The 26,888-nt window shown below is 35.5% G+C and overlaps 1 protein-coding gene across 1 annotated transcript in view; it reads right to left on the bottom strand.

The window, feature by feature from the left end:
• The window catches only part of mcoln2 (mucolipin TRP cation channel 2), a 28,417-nt gene extending 1,529 nt beyond the window's left edge, over positions 1-26,888 (bottom strand). The window contains exons 1-13 of the mRNA XM_055014077.1: positions 26,762-26,888; positions 24,838-24,991; positions 23,642-23,815; positions 21,417-21,573; positions 20,782-20,860; positions 20,606-20,702; positions 20,413-20,512; positions 19,263-19,375; positions 18,872-19,021; positions 15,609-15,710; positions 13,869-13,991; positions 7,238-7,444; positions 6,431-6,558 (exon numbers count right to left, since the gene is read on the bottom strand). Of these exons, the coding sequence (XP_054870052.1) occupies positions 6,431-6,558; positions 7,238-7,444; positions 13,869-13,991; positions 15,609-15,710; positions 18,872-19,021; positions 19,263-19,375; positions 20,413-20,512; positions 20,606-20,702; positions 20,782-20,860; positions 21,417-21,573; positions 23,642-23,815; positions 24,838-24,991; positions 26,762-26,805 (1,628 nt within the window). The 5' untranslated portion in view covers positions 26,806-26,888. The remainder of the gene's footprint in view (positions 1-6,430; positions 6,559-7,237; positions 7,445-13,868; positions 13,992-15,608; positions 15,711-18,871; positions 19,022-19,262; positions 19,376-20,412; positions 20,513-20,605; positions 20,703-20,781; positions 20,861-21,416; positions 21,574-23,641; positions 23,816-24,837; positions 24,992-26,761) is intronic.

The raw sequence follows: 26,888 nt of genomic DNA, 5'->3' as shown, positions 1-26,888 counted from the left end.
ATAAACTGTTACTTCACAAACACTGAAAGACGACTGAAGTCGTATCAGGACACATCTTCATTCTCTGGGATTCAGGTTTAACTTTGAGGATGACCTACTTTCTGAACAAACCCACAAAACAATGAATAAAGCGAAACACAAAATGACAAAAATGAGAGAAATAAAACACAACAAATAAGAGACAAAAAATTAGGCAAAGAAGTTACAAAACGCAAAAAAATGGACAAAATTAAGCCAAAAAACACAAGCGAGACAAAAACTAAACTCAAAACACCAAAAATATGAGACAAACGACATGGAACAAAACAAAAAAAGACAAAAAGTTTGACAAAAAAGGTACAAAGCACCAAAAAATGAGCAAATGGCAAAAACAAAAAAAAAATGACAAAAGCATGCAACAAAACGACAAAAATGAAGCACAAAACAATGAATAAAGGAAAACACAAAAAACAAAATCGAGACAAATGACACAAAACAAAACAAACAAAAGACAGAAAAGTTACACAGCAACAAAAAAATGGACAAAAACAAACAACACAAGCGAGACAAAAAGGAAATATAAAACAATAAAAACGAGAAAAAACAAAAACACGAGACAAAGTAGATGAAACAAAACAAAAAAGATGCAAAAAATTGACAAAAAAGTTACAACGTGACAAAAAAGAACGAATGACAAAAACGAAAAAATGAAAAATAACACACAAAACAATGAACAAAGCAAAACACAAAATGACAAAAATGAGACAACACAAGTGGGACAAAAAGGAAACACAAAATGACAAAAACGAGAAACAAAATGACAAAAGTCTGACAAAAAAGACCAAAAAAAGACAAAAAACAAGACAAAATATTACAAAAATGAGACACAAAATGACAAAAACAAGAAACAAAACCACAAAAGAGACAAAAAAGAAACACAAAACGACAAAGACAAGAGACAAACGACAAAAGTCAGACAAAAAAGACAAAAAACAACAAAAAATACAAAAATGAGACACAAAATGACAACAGAACAAAGAACAATCTAGTGTTTTATTTTATGATCAAAACAACCTGTTGAGGTCTAGAAATGATTTTAAATTGATAGTTTTACTAATTTACAATCTGCAGCTAGTGTCTTCTCTGGAATTTTTAAAATAAGGAAACATTAAATTACTTTACATGACATTACATTAAATTAATGTACTCTGACTGACAACGAGACATTCTGGCTCCAGGTTTTAAGTTTAAATCTGACCAGAGGACGACTTTTCCTTCTCATCCTGCTTTCTAACCACGATAACTCGCTGCAGCAGAAGGAGGCTGATCGTATGCAGATGAAATTTCATCCAGTAAGACATTAAACATGTTTACTGAGGATATGATCTAATTTCTACGAGCACAACGAGACAAAGAAAGTCATAAAAATTACATTTCCTCAGGTCAGAGGCTGCAAATGACGGCCATTACAGAGTCTGGGTGACTCGGAACGATTACTAATGACGAAGTTTAGAGAATCCTTAAAGGCCGCTAGTGGTTTTCTCTCGGTGTTCACGGACGAGATGCAGATTCAGTTTCATTACACATTACTACATAATGGCTCTGTAAGTGACACTAGACTTCCTTAAACGCTCAGAGCAGGAAAACCCAGATAGAAAACGGATGTCAAACATACAGGGAGCGATCCAGAGTGTTAATATTTACTGAAGCAGAAATGATGGCAGAGAAGAACTCTCCCACTGGCAATAAATTCGGCTGTTTTCCAATTAAAACTATTCTTACAGTATGTACAAACATCTGAAGATACAGACAAAAAAAGACTGCAATTTAAAAAAAAACAACAAAAAGAGATTGAAAATGACAAAAAAAACTGACAAAAAATAAGAAAAACTGATTGAAAATGACAAAAAAAATTGACAAAAAAACAACAAAAAGATTGGAAATATTAAAAAATGAGACAAAGAAATGACAAAGAGATTGAAAATGGCAAAAAAAACAACAAAAAGAGACTGAAAATGACAAAAAAAACAAAAATAGATTGAAAATGACCAAAAATTAGATTAAAACTATTTTTGAAAATGACAAAAATTGAGACAAAAAACAACAAAAATGTTGAAAAATGACAAAAAAAAATGAGACCAAAAAATACAAGAGATTGAAAATGGCAAAAAAATGAGACAAAAAAACAACAAAAAGAGATTGAAATAACAAAAAATAGACAACAAAATGATTCCTAAAGTGTGTACAAACATCTGAAGCTAAACTCTATCTGTATAAATACCTACGGGAGCTGCTTTTTCTGGCATAAACAACATATTTTTACTCTCATTCACTCACAAAATAAAACCTCATGGCTTCCTGAAAAGTAACAGTGCAGTTGTTTTTTTTTTTTTTTTTTAAAGTTATTTTTCTGGCCTTTATTAGATAGGCGTAGTGAGAGAGAGACAGGAAACAGGGGAGAAGAGTCGGAGAAGACATGCAGCAAAGGGCCGCGAGCGGGAATCGAACCCGGGCCGCTGCATCAGGGACCAGCCCCTGTACATGGGTCACCCACTCAACGTGTTGAGCTATATGGGCACCCATAACAGTGCAGTTGTTAAACAGAATAAAACATCTGTGAAATAACTCAGAAATCTCTCAGAAAGCAGAACCAAAAGCCACAACAAAAGTTGTTGTTGAAGCTAAAGAGGAATCGACTCCAAGTGGTGCTAAATGGGATGTGGTGAGCAGAAACACAATAAAATGTGACTCATCATGGCTTATTAGGAAATAATTACCATGTGATTGAATAAAGAGGGATGGAGGTGGTGTTAGACCATTCTACTGAACTCAACTCAACTCTGCTCTTTACCTCCTCACTTTTATTATTTTGCACTATTTGCACCTTACTCCATTTTTTTTGTATTTTAACATACTTCTATAGACTCACTGGCCACTTTATTAGGTACACCTGTCCAACTGCTCATTAACACAAAGAGCTAATCAGCCAATCACACAGCAGCAACTACATTTATTCATGTAGACGTGGTCAGGACGACCTGCTGAAGTTGAAGAAAGCTTCAAGAGATTGAAAATGACAAAAAATGAGACTAAAAACATCAAAAAGAGATTGAAAATGAAAAGAATGAGACAAAAAGAGATTAAAAATGACCAAAAATGAAACAAAAACATCAAGGAGATTGAAAATGACAAAAATAGACAAAAAAGAACAAAAAGGGATTAAAAAGACAAAATAGACACAAAAACCAACAAAAAGAGATTGAAAATGAGGAACAAAATGAGACAAAAAAAAGAACAAAAAGAGACTGAAAATGACAAAAAAGAGACAAAACGATTAAAAATGACAAAAAATAGAAAAAGCAACAAAGAGATTGAAATGAGAAAAATTAGACCAAAAAAATCAAAAAGAGATCAAAAATAACAAAAATGAGACAAAAAATAACAGAAAGAGATTGAAAATGACAAAAAGGAGACAAAAATGACAAAAAGACACTGAAATGACAAAACATTTAGACCAAAAACAAGAAAAAAAAGATTGAAAATGAAAAAAGTGAGACAATATCAACAAAAGGACTGAAAATGACATCAAATGAGACAAAACAACAAAAAGAGATTGAAAATGACAAAAAAAATTAGACAGAAAAACAACAAAGATTTAAAGTGCCAAAAAATAGTCAACAAAACAATAAAAACAGATAGAGATTTTTAAAAATTGAGAGAAAAAACAACAAAGAGATTGAAAATGACCCAAAAAAATGAGACAAAAAATCAAAACAATAAAAATTAATTCAGATAAAAAAAAACTGAAAATGAAAAAAATTAAACAAAAAACAACAGGAGACTGAAAATTACCAAAAAAAATGAGACATAAAAGCAACAAAAATAGATTGGAAATGACAAAAAATGAGACCAAAAAAACAGCAAAGAGATTGAAAATGAGAAAAATTTGACAAAAAGATTGAAAATGACAAAAAAATTAGACAAAAGGCAACAGAGATTGAAAATGACAAAAAAATCAACAAAAAGACATTGAAAACAACAAAAAAATGTCAAAAAACGACAATAAGAGATTGAAAATGACAAAAACTGAGACAAAAAGAGATTGAAAATGACAAAACTGAGACAAGATTGAAAATGAAAAGAATGAGATAAAAAGATTGAAAATGATAAAATAAGAGACAAAAAATGACAGAGACTGAAAAAGATTTTTTTAAAAAATAAAACGACAAAGAGAATGGCGGTCCAACCTTTCACCAGCAAGGCGTCCCTAATAAAGTGGCCAGTGAGTGTATTTTTAATATAGACTTTTATACTCAACACTTATTTTTCTATCCTAAATTTGTGCTGAGTGAAGTGTAGTTCTGTGTTCACTTGCTGTTAGACTGAATCTCTGCAGCTCCACTTCCTGCTCCTGAACTCTGCTCTTCTGCTGCTTTTGAGCCGCTAACTGTTGATCTGCAGCAGAAGGATCGTCGGTGGGCAGAAGGTGGGCTGGGAGGAGGTTCTTCCCCGTTTCTCTGTAATCAGTCCATCTCTGGGTGTGTCTGCTGAGCTGCCACCGCTAATTTCATCGCTCCACGACCGCCAGAGACGGAGCCAAACCACAGCGTGGAGGAAGAGGAACTCCTCTCCAGTGAGAAAACACTGCTGTAGCAACGAGGAGGAAGCAGCACAAACAGAGCTGCAGCGACGCTACACCTGATTACTGACGTAAACAGATAAACTGAAGGAAACCCTGAACACCAGCAAGCTTCAGAACGACCCAGTTCTACCAGTTATTTATGGAAATTCAAGTAGTTCAAGTCCAATGAATAGCTTGAAATGCAAATCAGGAAACAAGAAATGAACTTAAAGCTGTTCTGCAGCAATGGAGGCTGATCAGGCTTTGAAATCCTACAGGTGTCCCCACTTTTCTAGATTCCTTCCAACCCCCTCAGTCTGCATAAAGTAGTGTTGGAACACACCATGGAAGCAAACCCTCCAGAGGTACCTTTAAAAACCTGACTCTGTGGGGGTTTATCAGCATTTTTGTGGTGAGGTTTTGTCTTTTTGCAGCAATTTTGCAGCTGTTCGTGGTGACTTTTGCATGTTTTTGTCATGATTTTGCTGCTTTTCTGGTAACTTTGCTTGTTTTTGTGGAAAATATTCATAGTATGAATGTAGAACTTTGAGTTAAGTTACTGTAGATAAAGAACCAGATGGTTCTGAGGAGGTTTACGAGGAACTTTGGTCAGATTTGACAGATATTTTGTGGTGTGTTGCCCTAGAAATGGAGAAGAAAAGGCAATCTGTAAAAACCTGCAGCAGGTTTAAAAAGCACGTTTCCCTTTAAAATCACCAAAATCATACCATTTTTTTAGAGCTACAAACTGTAAAAACTGAAAAATTTTGCAGATTTTTATGTTTTAAATAGCCATTAAACTAATTATTTGTGACATGTGACTACATCAGGAAAATTATTCAAATCCAGACTGAAGCATTAAAATTTAGCCTGATGTATAACTCCAACAACCTCCAGCATGTCTAAAAGGCACATTTTCCTTTAAAATCACTAAAATTACACCATTTTTTAGAGCTACAAACTGTAAAAACTGAAAAATTTTGCAGATTTTTATGTTTTAAATAGCCATTAAACTAATAATTTGTGACATGTGACTACATCAGGAAAATTATTCAAATCCAGACGGAAGCATTAAAATTTAGCCTGATGTATAACTCCAACAACCTTCAGCATGTCTAAAAGGCACATTTTCCTTTAAAATCACTAAAATTACACCATTTTTTAGAGCTACAAACTGTAAAAACAGAAAAACTTTGCAGATTTTTAACTTTTAAACAGCCTCTGAACTAATGATCTGTAACATGTGACTCCATCGGGAAAATTATCCAAATCTAGACTTAAGTATTAAAGTTTAGAGATGATCCGTTTATCCTGGTTTATAAGTCTCTAGAAGACCTCCAGTGAGTTTAAAAAGTGACTTTTCCTTTAAAATCACCAAAATTACACCATTTTTTAAGGCTACAAACTGTAAATTATGCAACTTTTTAACTCTGACAGGAGTTCTGGAAGACCCAAAGCCACAACAGAACCAGAAAACAAGATTCTGATGATTCGTGATCGGCAGCTCACAGAGTTCTGGTGCAAAAACACTGAAACATCAAAGCGAAAAAGCAAAATTCTAAAAGATAAACCTCTGAGCTGAAGCCAGGATGTTACGACTACATTCTCTGCTGAAGTTAGGAGACTAAAAAGTCGACAAACAAACCATCAAATAATGTGAGAAAGCAAATCTAGAGGAAAGAAACCTTTCTTTGTCTGGCCTGGAATTATGAAAGAATATTATTTCTCTGACAGCAGCTCCCAGGTAAGAACGTTTTAATATTTATACTAAATATTGCAGCTCTTCAGGTGTGAACATTTTAATAATTATGTTAAATATGGTGTTCATACCGCCGGCAGCAGCAGAGAACCGACTGTCCAGCGTCTGTCCGGCTGTCCTCCTCCACCACTGGGAAATCTGCCTGTTCTCTGAGGAACTTCTGCAGGTCCGTCAGCGGGAAGCCGTCCTTCTGGTAGTTCTGGTGGAGGAAACACAGAAAACAAGTTAGAAAGTTAGAAACAGCTCCTTTATTCACATCAGACCTGAGAGATGATTCCACACCGGATCATAAATCTAGAATAAATAAATCTAGACTTATTCTACAAGAAGAACCACTGGAAAGGTCCCAGATTTAAAACAGTTGTTGTCCGACTCCGATAGTTTCTCAGAATTTGTAAAAAACAAACATTTACCTTCGTTAGCAATGAATTAATTCTGTCTATGAAAAAAAAAAAAATTAAAAAGTCCATTAAAGCTTGACAGACACCAACATGGCATCTTTAAATTCTATGTTTAACCCAGAGAACAAATAAAGTCTTTTGACTTGAATTGAATTGAATTGAATCCAATAGAACTCCAATCAATTTCAGTGTGTCTAAAATACATTATATACATATATATATGTGTGTGTGCATTTATATATATATATATATATATATATATATGTATATATATATATATATATATATATATATATATATATATATATATATATATATATATATATATATATATATATATATATATATATATATCCTCCACATATACATGGAAGGATCGACGGACAGATGATGGATGGATGGATGGATGGATGGATGGATGGATGGATGGATGGATGGATGGATGGATGGATGATGGATGGATTGGTTTCTGGGTACCTTGATGGTCTCGTAGGCATCGGTGATGAGGGCGATGAAGAGCGACAGCACCATGTAGATGAAGAGGGAGATGAAGGAGTAGAGATAAGCTCTGCTGAAGAGCCACACCAGAGTGTTGGTGTCCTTCAGCTGGGCGAAGGTGGTGAACATGTCGTCTCCGTTCAGAAGGGAGAAGAGACACTCGGCTACTCGACTCAGACCTTCAAACTGGAGACAAACAAAGATAAACTGAAGCAAATCTAGAAAAATAAATACAATAAACTGCTGCAGCAACTCAGACCTTCAAACTGGAGACAAACCAAGATAAAAATCCACAAGAATAAACGCAATAAAACAATAAACTGCTGCAGCGACTCATGTTTGGTTCAGGGAATCTATTATTTAGGATCCAAAACTAAACTCTGTGAAACATTTTGTCAGAATGTTGAGAATTTTATATGTTTTCAGAGTTCAGTATCTCCAGAAATGAATCTGACAAGGACTCATGTTGAACTGTTTCTGGCCGATTTAAACGATCCAAAGGCTCCAGAAGAAAATCACTTGATCAATGCAATGAGGAAGGTAATTTGTTATTTGGTGGCCGTCAAATAACAAATAAATAAACTCTGAACAAATCTGCGACCATTTCAAATAGTTTATTTTTTTCTGTTATTTTTTATTTTTATTGTCTAATTGTTTTTTTACTTTATTTATTTCATTTTTAATTTTGTTCTCTTTTAACCTTTATTTATTCACTTATTTATTTTACTTATTTACTATTACTATAATTTTTTTATTATTTTATTTTAGTTTTCTTTCTTTTTCTTGCACTTTTGTGTTTTAAAATAATAATAGCAATTACTATTATTATTATTATTATTATTATTATTATTATTATTATTATTATTATTATTATTATTATTATTATTATAATAATAATAATAATAATAATAATAATAATAATAATAATAAGTATTATTATTATTATTATTATTATTATTATTATTATTATTATTATTATTATTATTATTATTATTATTATTATTTCTGCAACACAATTTTTTGCTTGTTAAAAATAATATTTTTCTTTTTGTAATAATAATAACAATAACACTAATAATAATAATAATAATAATGATAATAATAATAATATTAATGTAGTGTATACAAATATATATAATGTACAATAATATATCTAATGTATAATAATAATTATAATTAATAATAATAATTTGCACTTGTAAACTTTGTTTTTGAATGGTTCTAAATCAATAAAGTTATTATTATTGTTGTTGTTATTATTTCTGCTACACAAAATCTTGTTATTGTTCAAAACTTGGTTTCTGATCAAAGATATCTTGCTTGTTAAATATTTTTTATTAATCTCTCCATCCTGAGGTGATGTTATCAAATGTGTATAATAAATCTGTATAGTAATAATAATAATGATAATCAATTAATTAATTTGATTAAATAAAAATAATATATAAGAATATGAATATTGTACAATAATATGTTTATAATGTATAATAACAATAATAATAATAATAATTTATTGATCAGAAAAATAAAAAGAATATATAAGAATATGAATATTGTGCAATAATATACTTATAATGTACAATAATAATAATAATAATATAGTTAAAAAGACAGACTTGTTTCTGATCCCATGTGGAGCTGAAAAGTATCTGAAGTGAATCTGCAATTAAATAGGAAAATGGGTCACTTTAGATGAATTTCATGAGTGTGAGCCGTGAACAGGTGGTGTTTAGAACAACAGAGCATGTAAACCGCTGTAGAGGACGATTCAACAACTTTTAAAAGTTGTGGACTGAACTCTGATGCTGCTTCTTCAAGGTGGACAGAAAGACAAACAGAGGGACAGATGGCTGAAAGGGAGAGAGCAGTTAAATCCCTGGAGAGAGATAGGATCAGGATCCAGGCCTGGAGAGGACATCCTCTGTTTACTCCTTCAGTAAATACAGCCGGGATCCCGACAGTCCTGCAGCCTCTAACCCTCTACCTAAACCTACAGCCGCAGAGGAAAAACCAGCCAGCAGGAACCGAAAGTGATTCAGCTTCCAGGGAAATCTCACTTCCACTGATTTCACATGAAAACAAAACATAAAAATATAATTTTCAACAAATGATGATGTCCAACATGTGGCCCACGGGCCAGAAGCGGTCCTCCAGAGGGTCCAATCCGGCCATCAGAGTGCAAAAAATTCCAGAGAAGACATTAACTGCAGATTGTAAATTAGTAAATCCATAAATTTAAAGTAATTTGTAGACCATGACAAGTTGTTTTGATCAGAAAGTAAAATACTCAATTGTTCATTGTTTTTTTGTCGTTTTGTGTTTCATTTTTGGAATAGTTTGTCTTGTTTTTGTTGTTTTTTTGTCGTTTTGTCTCGTTTCTGTCATTATGTTTCTCTTTTTTGTTTTGTTTGTCATTTATGTAATTTTTTGTCTCATTTTATCCATTTTTTGTTGCTTTATAACTTTTTGTCTAATTTTTCTTCAGTTTTGTGTCATTTGTCTCATTTTTGTCATTTTGTCTCATTTTTGTTATTTTGTGTTTCCTTTTTGTGTTGCTTGTGTTGTTTGTCTATTTTGTTCTCATTTTGTTTCTCAGTTTTTGTCATTTTTTGTTTCATTTTTGTTGTTCTTTTGTTTGATCTATTTTTTGTCGTTTATTTATTTTGTAACTTTTTTGTCTAATTTTTTGTCTTGTTTTTGTTTTGTTTTGTGTCTATTTCATTTTTTGTCATTTTGTTTCTCGCTTTTGTCGTTTTGTGTCTTGTTTTGTAATATTTTTTCCCATTTTTGTTGTTTTTTGTCTTTTTTTTGTCTGACTTTTGTCATTTTGATCAGAAAGTAAAATCCTCTACGATTCAGTTCCTGATCACTAAATGTTGTGTTTTTTTGTCGACACTGTGTGATCTGGAAGTTCTAATGTGGAAATGATAAACTGAGGCTGAATGTTGTTGAAATTGAATTTATTTTTCTTCAGAAATTTCAGGTTGTTCATGATGTTTTATAAAAAGATAATTCCTTAAATGTGAAAATTTTCAGAATGTACTTTTTTGCACTAAAACAAAGGAACCATTAGAAGTTGTGGTTATTTATAGGTTCTTATACTGTGATTTTACTGGTCACTGGAGATTACATTGGGCTGAATGCGGAACCTGAACTAAGATGAGTTTACAGCAGTTTCTCTTTCTTACTTAACCTTCTGTTTAGTCAGTGAACTATTTTAACCAGAACCAACACTTTCAAGCACAACAGCCTCTTTAAAAACATTCACAGCATGTTGCTTTTTAAGGTTTCACTGATTATTTCTCCTTTAAGCATCATATTCACCACTTCCTGATTTAATTTGTATCTTAATTTCCTTTAAACTTTCCTCTTCTAACGCTGTGCTGGTTTTAATTTGCTTAATAAAGATTCTCCTGATTTTTCTGTGGGTTGCTAGGCAGCTGTCCTCAGTCTATCTCACATCTGTCTCTGGTTGTTTAAACGCCTACTTCTGTTCCGACTTCCGTAAATAATTTATCTTAACAGCAGCTAAACAAACTCATGTTCTCCCTGAAGGCACCTGGAGTCCGGACACCCTCCAGTTAAGGTGAAAACATCGAAGGGATGCAGCTAAAACTTCTGTTTTTTCAGGGTGCATGGAAACATTTAGCATCCCGCTTTGTTTTTGACTTTCATACTGCTTGATTTCGCTGGTTAGAAGGTTTACAGTTTGCTTGGTTGCAAAAATCTAAAATCTAAATTTTTTTTGGTTGTCGAAGACGCTGAACCATTCTTTTCTCCTCTCCACTGTCAGATAAACTAAAATCTGATTGCTTCATTGAGAGACGGAGCTATGAGTCCAGATATACGAAGCAACTTACATAGATTCTGGTCACAGGAACCAGAGGATTCACTGTTAAATAAACACTGACACCTGGTGGTCACACGGTTCATCTACAAGTGTCAAAAAAAATGAAAACCCAAAGTCAGACCTGTTGCTGCAAATATAATAAATGAATCAGAGTTACTTAACTACTTTTGTCACATTTCACTGCAGAAAACTGCAAGTTGTCAGATTTTTTTTCTAATGCTGATGCTGTTTCAGCATTATAGGCTTCAAATTGAGGAAATCAAAGAAAAAGATGGAGAAAGCTTCTTTGAAGAACAGTTTTGTAAGAAGAACAAGACAAAGAAGACGAAGAAGAAGAAGAAGAAGACAAAGAAAAAATGAAGGCGACACATAAGACGAAGAAAATAAAGAAAATGAAGAAGACGAAGAAGAAGAGGAAGAAAGTGAAGAAGACAAAGACAACAAAAAGAAGACGAATATGACCAGGAAGACGAAGAGGAAGGTAAAGTAAAACGTGACTGAACTTGCTCAGAAACTCTGATTCATTGATCACATTTAAAGCAACACAAGTTCACCCAACATGCTTCCAATCTGAGACACAAGATCAAAAGTATGAATAGTTCTTACTGGGTCTTAAATGACCATATTTAATCCCCTGGAAATGATCAAATATTGTACAGAAGATCTGTTTGATGAGCATTAACTTACACAGCTGTCATTCAGAGTACTTTCTAGACAAGAATCCCACATTATCCAGAGTTAATATTTATAATCTGTTCACTTTAAAGTAGGAGACCTTGAAGGAGCCCTGTGGATGTTCTTGGAGAGTTCCTGGAGGAACCTCTAACAACTTAAATGGGTTTCTGGAAGATTTATTTTTGTTTTTGTGAGATGAAATGTGTATTTACACTTTGTTCTATTAATTTTGTCTTTAAAACTTATTTTTAGCATCAATATCAATCAGATATCAATTCAAGTTTCAATGACTTTTTTTTCTTTTTTCCATATTTGGACAAACTGGGATCTTGTCCAACCTGGAAATGACTTTAGATACTAATCAGAAGCTCCCTATTGGGTTAAACATAAAAATAAAAGTCTATTTTATCTAGAAACTTCTAAATCAAGAAGCTTCTTTGGAATTAATAAAGTTTCATCTTGTCTTAATTTAATTATTGTTCCTGTGTTTGGAATTTAAAAAAAAACTGTACTGCAATAATAATAACAAAAAGATTAAGAAGAGGAAGAAGAGGAAGAGGAAGAAAAAGATGAAGACGAAAAAGAGGAGGAAGAAGACAAGAAGAGGAAGAAGACAACAATACAGAATGAGACACAAAGAAGAAGACAAAGAAAAAGATGACGAAGAAGACGCAAAGAAGAAGATGTAGAAGAAGAAGAAGAATAGGAAGAAGTTGAAGACAAAGACAAAGAAGAGGAGGAAGAAGACAACAAAGATTAAAAAGACGAAGACAAGAAGAAGACAAGATGAAGAGGAAGAAGAAAGAAAAAATGAAGAGGACGAAGAAGACAAAGACGAAGAAGGCACAAAGAAGAAGAAGACAAAGAAGACCAGGAAGAAGACAAAGAAGAAGAGGAAAAAGACAAAGAAGACAAAGAACAAGATGAAGAAGAAGATGAAGAAGACAAAGAAAACAAAAAAATTAAGAAGAAGGCGACAAAGAAGGGCGAAGAAGAAGACGACGAGGAAGGAAAAAGAAGAACAACAACAACAACCAGATCCAACAAGAACAAGAACAAAACTAGATAAGTAATCCTTAAGTAACAAGAAGAAACTATTCTTCAAACTTTCTGTGGGGTTCCTGGAGCAACCTCTGCTGTAGAGGTTCCTCCTAGAGGTTTCTTGAGACTCTTCTTCTTCTCAGAGTTTGTCCTTTCTCCGAGTGTCCCTGGTCTCAGAACTAGATGCTTCAGATCTGTGGTTGTTCTCCCACCAACTGGCCTAATCTCCATCTGTGGGATGCTGCTGCTGACCTTCCTCCAGCCCACTGCTTCCAGCTGCCCATTTCCACCAATCTACTCTGCATTACCTTACTATACTTGATATGCTCATCTACATATTTTTGAGTTTACCACCAGCTATATATGTAGTATATTTAATGCCAGAGCTGTACACCATAGCAGTAAACTATAATCAGTCTCCATGTTAGTCGTACTTTGCATGTATCATCTGTCTTATCATGCATGTATTAAACTGTGTGTTTTATGGTCCTTGTGTCCCCCCCACCTCTCTACCTCCACCCCTCTACCTTTATCCCTTTACCTCTATCCCTCTATCTCTACCTCTCTACCTCTTCTGTCCCTCTCAACCCGCCCGGCCAGCAGACAGATGGTTCCCCCCACATTAGAGCCGGGTTCTGCTCGAGGTTTTTTTCCCTGTTAAAAGGGTGTTTTCCTTGCCACTGTCGCCTTTTGGCTTGCTCTGGGGGTCAGGCATATGGGTTCTGTAAAGCGTCTCGAGACAATTTGACTGTAATTGGTGCTATATAAATAAAATTGAATTGCAAATTGAATTGAATTGAGTGTCTACCAGCTGCCTCTGAGTTTTTATGGGAATTTAACTTGAGTTCATGAACAAAACACTGTTTCTGTCGATTTAAACACGCGCAGATTTGGGAGTTCCCTTATTCGTTGTGATATCTGCAGCCTCAGCAGCAGTTCTGCATGAATAAGCAGATGAGTCACTGAACTGAGTTCCCTAAATGTCATCGCAGCCGTTACAGGAAAAGTCGGTCCAGAGATTCAGATGAAACAAGTCAGAGTTACCTTCTCATGGTATGGTCCGAGGACGATCCATCCACAGAAGGTGTATCCCAGGTAGATCATACCGGCACAGCAGCAGAACCGCAGGACTTTGGGGAACGCTGCCTTCATGGTCAAAATCAGGACCTGAACATTTAGAAACATGCAGGTCTTAGTCATTTTTTAAACAGGAGGAAATCAGGAAAGAATAAAAGGTGATATTTGAAGGTGGAGAGGAGGTTCTTGGATAAAGAGGTTAATTAAAACGACTTTTTCCAGCACCGTGGTATTAGTATTTAAAATGCCACTTCCTGCACCTCGTTAAAAGTTCTTGCTATACATGGTGTCCCTAAAGTCTGGACACAGGAAATCTGATTAACTGTAATGTTTTTGCCTTCACAGATTAGATCTGGCTTTATCAAAAGAAGAAAGAGTTGAACTGGTACTTCTCAGTGGACGTAAAGGATGGACAAAGATAGCAGATGGATTTATTAGACATCATCTAAGGAGGATTCCACTTGGCTTTTCCACGGTGGTGAAGGTGGTTAAAAAGTTTAAAGAAATGGGCAGTGTCATGGACAAACCCCGTTCTGGATGATCAAACGTATCAGCCGAAACCAAAGGACTGGTCATGGCTAAAATTCATGCTAGCCCCCAAAATACCCTAACACCCTAACCCTATGTCACGGTAAAGGCAGTACATTGATCCATACTTATTTGGTCTTCCCAATGGGTATTCTTCCTTTGAAGAGGTTGATTTTGGATAACTTTTAATTTTTAAAAAACGGTTATCTGCTCTAGGTACTTCTTTTGATCACTTCTTGAGAAACAGGCTATTATAAAGCTGATGTAGCTTACTGGGTTCAACACAGGACTTCAAATTGAAAGTTCCCTGGTTTGATCCCAGATCAGCCACCCTCTCTTTTAAAATAGGATGACTTAGAGCAGTTACCTTTTAAAGGTTCCTTCCTTTGAAGAGGTTGATTTTTGATAACTTCGAATGCAAAAAATGTTTGTTTGCTCTCGGGAAAAAATGGTTGCTTCAAAGAGGCATGATGCTTTTCCCTCACCTAACCCTCTAAACCCTACAAACTCTAAACACAACCCTACTAACCCTAACCCTAACCCTACTAACCCTAACCTAACCCCCAAACACCTCAACTAACCTTAACCTCCTAACACTAACCCTATCTTTTAAGAGGTCCATCCTTCACATCCACTGAGAAGTACCAGTTCAACTCTTTCTTCTTATTTAATCCGTAGAGGCAAAAACATTATAGTTAATGGGATTTCCTAACAGGATCCCAACTGTAGAATATTGTTAACTTCAGTTCAATACATCAATACTTTTGAGATTCTCTGAGAAGTCTGCAGCTGCATCTCTCAAAAAAACATCTTTCATAATAGTCTAATAATCAGAGTTTAACCATCTGAACACTAAAAGACATACTATGAGAAACTGTAGAAACAATGAGAATTTCTGATACTCTGTAAACTAAAAATATCAACTTGTAGTTGTGTCTTAAAAAATAAACAAATCTGGGTTTAAAATGTAGATATTTCATCCAGATCTCTTTATTCTGTTCTACCATGAAGATAATAACGACTCAGCCACGACCGACAGTCACAGGAGAAAAATGTCGAGACTTTTCAGATGAACTGCAGGCAGTGTTTACAGAGAACAGAGAGGAGATAAGTGTGGAAACTAATTAAAAAATCTAATCTAGTTTCAGATACAGAGAAGTGAAACATACTCAGACTTACATTATATTTCTGGAAGTATCCCAGATATCTGATGACTCCGACCCACACCAGTAAAGTCGACGTTCCCAGGAAGATGCTGCACACGTCATAACTGGTTAAACTCTACAGGAAACAGAAAAATCATAAATCAGCATCCACTGAACTCCTTTTTATATTTGGAACTAAATCTGGATGACAAATAAAGTTACATCATTATTAAGGTTAATAATAAACTACAGACCTGTGGTGAACTGACTTTATCTCCATGAACTATTTTACTGGGGCTTAAATTATATTATTACTATAACAAAGAAGAATCTTATTAATAATTAACCAACTAATTGTAACTGATGTTTTGACATTTTGCTTCCAGGATGACAACGACCTAATCAGGGTATTTAATTAGATTTTATCATATTTTATGGCAGTGTTTGTGATGCTGCTAAGTTTGGCTTAGCTTAAGGCTTAAATCCTGTTAGTTAAAATGATTTGTTAAAAAAATATTTTGAATATTTTCATGGCATTGTTTTGACTGATATTTTTGTTATTAAGATCCTGAGTGTGATGCTATTTTTTTCACACTGACTGCATCAAAATAATAACACATCAGGATTAATGCTGGTGCTAAATATGACACATCCCAGATTGTAAATTGAAAATGAAAAATCCACTTCTTGTATGGAATATAATTCATTTTTTATAATGCTTTTTCATTTACAGAAACAACCGTGGTGCTATGTAAAAAAGCTGCCATTTAAAGGGTTAAAATCCTGAAAATCAATCCGGTTTAAAAGATTGTTGGTTAAAGTGGAAAGTAATCTAAATATATTGGTTAAAATATTGGTTTAAACTGACTGACTAAATCTGACTGTAAATGAAATAAATATTTGGTAATTATGATCAGAACTAATGTTGGTTTAAGAAAGTGTTTTTTAATTGATTTTCAGTCAGAGTTTTAGAGGTGGAGATTTTTGTCTTTGAGGTCCTGAGTGCTTTTTGTTGTTGTTGTTGTTATTTTTGGCAAAACAAAAAAATTAATGCATCAAAATCTTTGACACACCCAGATTGTGAAAATAATAATAATAATAATAATAATAATAATAATAATTATTATTATTATTATTATTATTATTATTATTATTATTATTATTATTATTATTGTTATTATTGTTATTATTATTATTATTATTATTATTATTATTATTATTATTATTATTATTAATAAACACATTATTTGGAAAGTAATATATTTTCAATAATAATAATAATAATAATAATAATAATAATAATCGTTTTTGTTGTTATTATTGTTATTTTTTGGAAAAAATCCAAATAATAAATGTTTTATAAAAATTATTGTAAAACACTTATTTGAAATATATATATATATATATATATATATATATATATATATATATATATATATATATATAAACAATGGTTCTATGTAAACAGTCATTTAAAAGGGCTAAAATCGTAAAACTAAATGAATAATGGGTGGTTATGATTAGGACTGATATTGGTTAAAAATGAGCAACTTAAAGTGGAAAATAATATTCATGGATAATACTTTTATGTCTGTTATTTTTGTCTTTAAGGACCTCTGTGTAATTGATTTCAAAGGAAAACCGATTTCACACATTCCTGTTTGAAGCTAGCAGCTCAAAGCTACATCTGATAGCATCTCTCTTCAAACTGTCAGCTGTCAAGTTGCACTGTGGGTAATGTAGGCACCAGGAATCAACAGGAAACACCAAAAAAGGACATAATCTTTGGCTTAACCACAGTGATTTTCATACCATTTTTTAAAACTGTCCTTGATGAGTCTGACAATAAAAACAGCCAAATACCAATTAGTGGAGAACTTTTATTAAATTAAATTTTCTCGCCTGAATCACATATTTTCCGTGAAAAGTGCATGTAGTGAATAAAATACCACAATTTCTCCAAGATCAGATTTGACCATTTATCCAAGAGGAGCATTTTAAAAATCAATTGAGTATTTCTACTTCTGTCAAACTGACAGTAAACACTGGCTGTAAAGGGAACAGGCGTGTTAAAATGAAAAGGAATTTACAGCATCTGCATCGAACAGTTTCAGTCTAAAGTCCACAGAGGATGCACAGGATAATATAACAGTACAGAGGTAAAGAGCAGGCTGTAAAGGCTGTCGTCCTGTATTACTATGATGCTGTGGCTTTAATTCACTCGTGCATAAAGTTTTATTACATGAAATATCATCAGAGTTTCCATCTGACATCCGCAGAATCAGCAGATTCTTTATCTACAGCAACTTTAGCAAAGCTTTACCTTCACACTATGGATACTTTCAGACCCTTGAAGTCCATAGAGGTGGGTCCAAATTTCATGCTTTTTAATTCATTTGTCCATCATTTCTGAGCCTCAGAACTTCATCAGGTACATGAAAAACACCTTCAAGTTCTGTTAAAAACTGCAACCAGATCATTTCTACATCCATCCAAGTGTCACAATATAAAGAATAAATCAGGATTTTGTTATGATTCTGATAATTCGCCTAACGAATTGGACATTTTGGGCAAAAGTTTACCCAAATGGCACTTTTTAAAGTTTTCTCCAGCCACATAGCATTACACCCCAATCTCTGTGCTTTACTGTCAGGACTATGCATTCACTGTGGTAGTCCTGGTCAGAGCGGACACAAAATGATAACAAAAACACACAACATGACCACAAATAGACAAAAAAAACCCTGCAAAGAAACACAAAGCCACCATTCAAAGTTGACCAGAAATGCACATTTTACAGTTTTCTCTGCAACCAAATAAATTTTACATCCACTCCAGGTGTCACAATCTAAAGACTAAATCTGTTTTTTGTCTGGCCCAGTTGTGTCCGTTCTGACCAGGACTACCACAGTGAATGCATAGTCCTGACAGTGAAGCATGGAATTGGTATTATAATGACATGTGACTGGAGAAAACTTTAAAAAAGTGCATTCTGGGTAAACTTTCAAGGCTCATATCAGCATGTTCTAGACAATGAACAATTGTGTTATTGTGTAATCTTGGTATCCAACACTTGCCTTTTCTACGGGCAGAAAATCGACAGTGCAGGACTTATCATGGTTTAAAGAATCTCAAATTTGAGTATATTTAAAAATGCAGCTGATGTGAGGGGGTCAGTTTGGAACTTTTTCAGATTTGGTTGCATTTAGTTGGATTGAGCCTATAAACAGATTTTGCATATTGCTAGATATCTCTGAAAAACATTATTGTAAGACAGAAGCAGAGGATCAGTTTTACCTTTGCCTGTATCTCCATCTTCAGTATGGATCCTACTATGGCCATGAGGTCGCTGATGATAACCATCACGTACCAGCCGTTCAGGAACTCATCCTGGTCCTCTTCACACACTTTACGGTTGAAGTTCTCCTGGAAGAATTGTGCAAATCTCTGGAAAATATAACATGAAAAAGGTTGAAAACAGAACTGGGACTAAACTACAAAGACTGACTACAAGATTGTCTGCAAACCCAAACAAAACGCTTCCATATCCGAGTGTGAAACTAGTAATTTAGATGTTGTAGTATTAAGAATGTGAACAAGAAGAAAAGGGGGATGTTTGTAGAGTGGAATCAGGAAAGAGAAGATTCTAAAGCCCCTGTATGATGGTGTTTAGCGTGAGGCGACTGACCTGGAGTAACCTGACGGCCAGTACGATGGAGCGTGTGCACAACACGGCCGACGTTATGCAAACCAGAATGACGAAGCCGTCGAACACCAGCAGATAGTGAGTGTTCTTATGAGCTGAAAAAGAAAGTGTGTGTGTGTGTGTGTGTGTGTGTGTGTGTGTGTGTGTGTGTGTGTGTGTGTGTGTGTGTGTGTGTGTGTGTGTGTGTTAGAGTGTTTATCTGTTACACAACTCCCTCATACTCATCACTGATACCACAAGTCTGACTGATAACACAACACCAACAGTCAACTGGAACGAAACTCCCAACTATCAGCTTTGTTCTGCTCAGACAGACAGTCAGTCTGAACTGTTTTCATCTTTTCAGACACAAAAAAAATTGCTGTTTTACAATATAAAAAAAAAAAACAAACCTGAAAAAACCCCAGCCTTAACTTGTTTTAAACAAGGTTTTCTCCAACCACATATCATTATAGTACTACCTCCATGCTTAACTGTCAGGACCGTGCATTCACTGTGGTAGTCATGATCAGTAAAGACACAAAACAGCCCCAAAGAAACAAGAAATGGTTACAAACGCAAAGCCACTCTTGAAAATATACCCAAAATGCACTTTTAAATTTTCTCCAGTCACATATTAGCACACTCCTATTTCTGTGCTTCACTGTCAGGACTATGCATTCACTGTGGTAGTCCTGGTCAAAACCTGGTGAGTTTGTCTGTTTATGTTGTCATTTTATGTTTTTTTTGTTGAAGTTTTGTGCCTATTTGTAGTCATTTTTTGTCAATTTGTGGTTGTTTAGTGTCTCTTCAGACCAGTAGTACCGCAGCGAATGCAGAGTCCGAAAGATGTCGGCGGCGGGATGGCCATCACGGCGGGCGGCCATCACAAGCCTCGGCTCGCGACGCGTCGGCCGGCCGGCCGCTTGCCTACCCCCCTACAATTTTCTCAACGGATTTACACGATTCACAAAAACTATACTTTCGGCGGAAAAAAACTCGGAATTCTGCGGATCCGCGGAAAATTCTCATCCCTGCATTTGGATGAATGACTCCAAACATGGATTTCAGACCTGTCCTAACAGCTCTAAATGTCCCGTTTCTCCTTTTTATTACATTTATTTACACTTTTTTTTTCTCCTTCTGATCTTACCTGTCCCAGATATCTTCCAGTCTCGGCAGGCGCTGCTCATAGCATCTATATCCAGGAATATTTTCACCTTTCCGCTGTGACACTGGTTATCAAATGTTATCTGGGGACAAAATAGAAATAAATCCCCTGAATTTCACCCCATCAGTTTGTTTTAAGTTTTAACATGCAGCTTTTGAACTCAGTAAAGGCGTACCGTCACATAGAAGGAGTAGCAGTCTGGTAGCTCCCGCGATCGGACCGTCTGCAGGTTGATTCCCTTCAGCTGGAAGGTTAATTTGATGTCAACAAGTCTAAATAGCAGAAGGAAAGTGGGTCTTACAAGCAAGATTTTAAATTGTAAAGCTGCATTTTATGGATGTTGCTGCTCACCTGTAAAAGTCCAACTGAAAAAAGGAAGAATTCTGGGTTCTCCAGTGGTTTGCAGTCACTGGATCGTGTGACATGCAAACTGAGAGGAGAGAGGTAAACAGAAATAGGAAATTAGATTTTAGCTCTACACATGCTTTATATTAGATAAAGTTGCTCTATGTTAGTTAAAGTTGCTGTAAAATTAGTTAAAGTTGCTTTATATTAGATGAAGTTGCTCTAAATGAGTTAAAGTTGCCCTTTGTTAGCTAAAGTTGCTCTATATTAGTATTAAGTTGCTTTATATTAGTTAAAGTTGCTCTATATGAATTAAAGTTGCTCAAAAATGAGTAAAAGTTGCTCTATATTAGTTCAAGTTGCTCCATATTAGTTAAAATTGCTCTACATTAAAATTGCTCTACATTAAAGTTGCTCTATGTTAGGTAAGGTTGCTCCTAATTAGTTTTTGCTTCTTAAAATACTGATAATTTCAGTAAGACTGTCTGGTGATAATGGCAATGGATGTAAAACCTCCAAAATGTAAAATAAATCTCTATTTCCAAACATACTGGGGGTCCATCGTGAATTTTTCTGGATGTTTTGCACAAAATTGCAATCGCACATTCTTATTACAGGTCATCAAGTTCGTTGCGTCTCACCGGTCTCCAGCTGGGCGTCGATGTCGTACGTCTCGTCTGAAGGATCCACGCTGCCCCTCCGGTAATATTCCTTACAGACAACCAGCGGCAGCAGATTCCCATCTTCATCTTCAGCGTAACTGATGGGACCCACAGAGAGCTGGCCGAGCTGGCTGTACTGTTAACCCAGAGAGATCCAGTAAATTTCAATTCAGTTTAATTATATTTATATCAAATTGTCTGAAGACGCTTTAAACACACTGACAGTACAGCACGTTATACATTCATTATGTTAAATACGTGGTGAAAACATTCAGTTCCCCTTCAGAAGATGATCTGATATCAAAGATATGAGACACGTTAAAGGGCTCGAGGTGACATTTAGCCTGAGCAGCTGTGAGCAGGAAAAAGGAACCAACACTCAATGAAACTGACCTGTTGGATAACATTAGCATGAATAGAAAACTAAGACACAACACTGCAAAATGCACTTCAAAATTGATGCAAAGCTACAAAACACATGACAAAACAGGCAAAACACTGCAAAATTCACTACAAAACACAGACACAATGCTAAAAAAATCCCTACAAAATAGACAAAATGCTACAAAATTCACTAAAAAATAGACACAACAGTACAAAATTCACTAAAAAGCAGCCACAAAGCTACAAAATTCCCTACAAAACAGACAACACTACAATTTTTACCTTAAAACACACACAAAGCTACAAAATTCACTAAAAAGCAACCACAAGGCTACAAAATTTACAGGCCAATCTCCTTCTTGCATTGCCTGGTCAAGAGGCTAATTCACTAATAGCGAAGCCATTTCATTAACTCGAGCCACTTCCTGTCAAATTTGCAGTCAGGTTTCAAAACTGGCCACCTTCATAGACCTGGCCAAGGCCTTTGATTCAGTAGACCACACGATCCCTTTGCAAAGTTTCTCTATGATCGGCCTGTCCTCAAGCTGTATTAACTGGTTTGCCAGCTACCTTAATAATCATATACAGCGAGAGTCAGAGAATTTTATGTTAGAACCTCTGATCACTGCTAAAGGTGTACCTCAAGGCTCCCTCTTGAGCCCAGCTTTGTTTTCCATCTACATAAATGATGTGGCCAAAGCTATCGGTGCCTCCTGGATGCACCGCTACGCTGACGACACCATTATATACTCCACTGGCCTATCACGTCACTCTGCTGCATCTTCCCTTTAACTCAGCCTCAGTTCAATCCAGGAGTCTTTTAATGATCTTTGCTTGTGCCTCAATTCCAAGAAAACAAAATGTATGCTGTTCAACTGGACAAACAGTGTCTTCAGCCCCCCAAAGATCACCTGTGCAGATGCCTGAGATCTGGAGTTCGTCAACTCCTACAAGTACCTTGGTCTCTGGCTGGACTCTTCACTTTCTTTCACTCGTCACATCAATATTCTACAGGCTGAAATCAAATCTAGACTGGGGTTCGTTTATTATAATAAGGCCTCCTTGAATTTCCCTTTGGATTTATAAAGTATCTATCTATCTATCTATCTATCTATCTATCTATCTATCTATCTATCTATCTATCTATCTATCTATCTATCTATCTATCTATCTATCTATCTATCTATCTATCTATCATGCATCCATCCATCCATCCAACCACCATCCATCCATCTGTCCATCCGTCTCTCCGCCCGTCTGTCTATCTCCTTTACATACCCTACCCAAAAACACTCTTGTGAAGACGACCATCCTCCCCATGTTGGACTACGGTGATGTCATCTATACAATAGCCCCAAAGTGTTCCCTCAACAGGCTTGATGCTCTCCATCAATCATCCAACTGTCTTCCTACTGGTGTACCTGTCTCCACCCACCATTGTGACTTTACAAACTGGTGGGTTGGTCCTCCCTTTATACCAGGCGAATCCAGCACTGGCTTCTACTCATCTACCAGACCCTATCAGGGAAGACACCTCAATACCTCTCCAACCTCCTACACCCCTCCCATAACTACCACCTGAGGTCATAAACGATCCTTTAATGCACACAAATACACTTTAAAGCTGCCTAAGTGAGAACATCTTCAGGAAATTGAAAGACAAAGTGGTTTCTTTTGTTTTTGTTGCACTCAAAAGGAAAAAAAAGCTTTTAGAAGACAGACGGTCCAAGATGCTGCTGCAGAAAATCACATATTTGACTTCAGACAGAGACAGTAGATTTATATAAGTAATGTGGATTAATGATCAGCTGTGGACTCGCCTGGTCCAGGACGTAGTAGAGGCTGTCATAGACGTCACTCTGGGTGTAGACGGCGACGCTGTATTCATCCTCGTCCACGCCGCTGTAGTCCTTCAGGAAGAGGTGTTTGAGTGCCATCGTGTTCTCCTCCTTGTAGGAAACCACCAGCTGGTTGTTGAGGCCAAACAAGACGAGCTGCCAGAAAACGAGAACCGAACTGACATGTTTGATAATCCAGAATGGACGTAAAATACACGGAAAATATAAAGCCACAAAAACACTTTAATCAGGGTCCGAACACCAAGTTTTGAAGGCCTACAAATACTTGAAAACACGTGAAAATTTCATATTTTATGGAACTTGCATGGGTGTGAGACAAAATGGCTCAATAGCGCCACCTGGAAAGTTTCAAACAGGAACTATGACAAGGACGTGTCACCTACAGCCATGAAATTTGGTAACTCACCATGACACACAAAAATGTAATTGACAGCCATGCCTAAAACACAACAGGAAGTTGGCCATTTTGAATTATATGACATATTTTGAATGATTTTGGGACAATTTTGGACTTTTTCAAAAGCTGTAAACTCAAACAGGGTGACCCCGACAGAGCTGAACTTTGGCCAGGATGTACACCAGGCAAGGGTCATCAAAAGTTATCAAAATGCTCCGCAACAGTCTGAGGGTGTGGAAATGGCGGCTGGCGGAATTTGGACGTTTTGCCATGAAACAGGAAGTGCTGTCTAACTAGCCTATAAATGCTCCAATCTGCCTCAAACTTTACATGTGTGATCAGAGTCCTGCCCTGATGAATTCTATAGACTTATTTTAGCTCAGTTTAGCTCAGTTATGGTATTTCAGTGTTGTATTTTACTTATGTCTTACTGTTTTTCTACTTCTGCATTTCTTATATTATGTAATTAGTTACATAACTGTACTGAGCAACATCTGGGTCAAGAATTTCCTTCAGGATTGATAAAGTTTTATATTACCTGATGTTATCTTTTATGTAAAGTGCTACTGCAGTGCACTTGAGGTTTCCCTTCAGAGGATCTGCTTATTTAACCATCTAACAGAACGATGATGCAGAACCCTAGAACTTCAATTAGTCAGAACTTATTTGCACATCTTAGATCCATCCAGAGCTCGATCCTGGTTCCAGGAAGCTCCTCTGGGTGGTTCTTGTAATCTCCAGTTAAACCAAGAGCTCATACCTGAGTGGTGATCATGACGATCTTCAGGATCTGGACTCCCATCTTCCAGGGGATGGTCCGCCGGGCCCGGTACTTCTCACACGGACTCATGAAGTAATACCGGAGGTCATCTCTGAGGTTCTGCTCCTTGATAACATCCTGAGTCATAACAGAGCTGCAGGAAACAAACAGAACACGACTGAAAAATGGACAAGAAGCCTCAAAGTTTCAGAAAATAAAAAATGTTCTTCATGTTTCAGCTGTTAATTCACTGAATTCATCCTTAAAGCAGCCAAACGGGATTTAAAAAATGAGCTTGAAGTCAGAATAAGAACACGGAAGCAGCAGAGAGTTTCTAATTTGGAGCCAAATCTACAGAAAACCATGAAAACATCAGTTTCCACTGACTCCTGATGTTCTGAGTCCAAGTCCTGAGATCCTGATCAGGAAAACTCATCAGGAGCCAAACTGACACCCGAAATCATATTTTCATGTTTTTCTGTAAATTTGGTTCAACATTAGAAACTCTCTGCTGCTTCCATGTTTTTATTCTGACTTTAAACTCATTTTCTATCCTGTTTGGCTGCTTAAAGGGTTAATTCCGTGAACTAACGCCTGAGAATGACCCCGAAACATGAAGAATATATATTTTTTTTTTTTTAAAGTTATTTTTTTGGCCTTTTTATTAGATAGGCGTAGTGAGAGAGAGACAGGAAACAGGGGAGAAGAGTCGGGGGAAGACATGCAGCAAAGGGCCGCGAGCGGGAATCGAACCCTGGCCAGCTGCGTCGGGGACCAGCCCCTGTACATGGGTCGCCCGCTCAACGTGTTGAGCTATATGGGCGCCCCCACATGAAGAATATATTGAATTTTCTGCAAAATTCCCAACACAGTGTGTTAAAATAACTCATTAAGGTTCAGTTACTTTTCACTGTTCTCTCCTGGATGTAGAGGTTCTTCATGTTAAGGAGGGTTTTAAGGATCTTTTCCTTAAATTCTTTATTTGATCTGAGTTCACAGATGAATTTCTACTTTTTATTCTTCTAATTTCTATTATTTGAATGATTTCAGGCGTCAGGTTGATTCCTGAGGTTCGTTAACCTCTTTTAAAGAACATCAAGGACAGAACGGTGAAGTTTAACAAAACCTTAATGAATTATTTTAATATTTTATTCTAACATTTTATTCTAATATTCTAATATTTTACTACTTCATTCTAATATTCTAATATTTTATTCTAATGTTCTAATAGTTCTAATATTCTAATACTTTATTCTGATATTCTAAAAATTTCATTTTAATACTTTATTCTAATACTTGAATATTTTATTCTAATATTTTATTCAAATTTTCTACTATTTATTCTAATATTCTACTATTTTATTCTAATGTTCTAATATTTTATTTTAATATTCTAATATTTGATCCTAATATTCAGATATTTTATTCTGGTATTTTGTTATTTTATTCTAATATTCTAATATTTTACTATTTTATTCTAATATTCTAATATATTATCCTAATATTCTACTCTTTTATTCTAATATTTTAATATTTTATCTTAATATTTTACTATTTCCTGCAGCTTTGGGAGGAAAGCAGAAGTGAAAGAATTATTTCGTGTTGTTTGTCAGGAACTGGATGTTCTGAACTCTCTGCTGGTTCAAGTCCAAGGTTAGTTCAGTTTTAGTCCAACAGCTTTAATATGTCCGAAGTTTCACTTTCAGCTCCTCAAACACACCAATGATTAGAAAATAATCAATTATCTGATCAGAAAATGATCAATAATCTGATCACAAACATCAGTTTTAATGCAGAAATCAGCTGTTTGAGTTTGTAGAGTTTAAATATTTAGCTGCTCCGCTCCAGATGTTCTATTCATTTATTTATTTCCCAGAAGCATCGATCAAACCCGACTTGTGAAAATCATTAAATCAATAATCACCTGATAGAGTTGCTCCTCTCCAGATATCGAACCAATAACTCCATGATCGATCACCTCCAGCTGATCGGCAGCTCGTTCCAGGACCGACAGAGAAGTTCAGGTTCTGCCGCGTGAACGCGCAGATTCC

The sequence above is a fragment of the Amphiprion ocellaris genome, chromosome 2 (genome assembly GCF_022539595.1).
Source record: "Amphiprion ocellaris isolate individual 3 ecotype Okinawa chromosome 2, ASM2253959v1, whole genome shotgun sequence".
NCBI lineage: Eukaryota > Metazoa > Chordata > Actinopteri > Pomacentridae > Amphiprion > Amphiprion ocellaris.
Note: the sequence above shows the minus strand (reverse complement) of the source record. Positions and strands in the feature narration are given on the sequence as shown.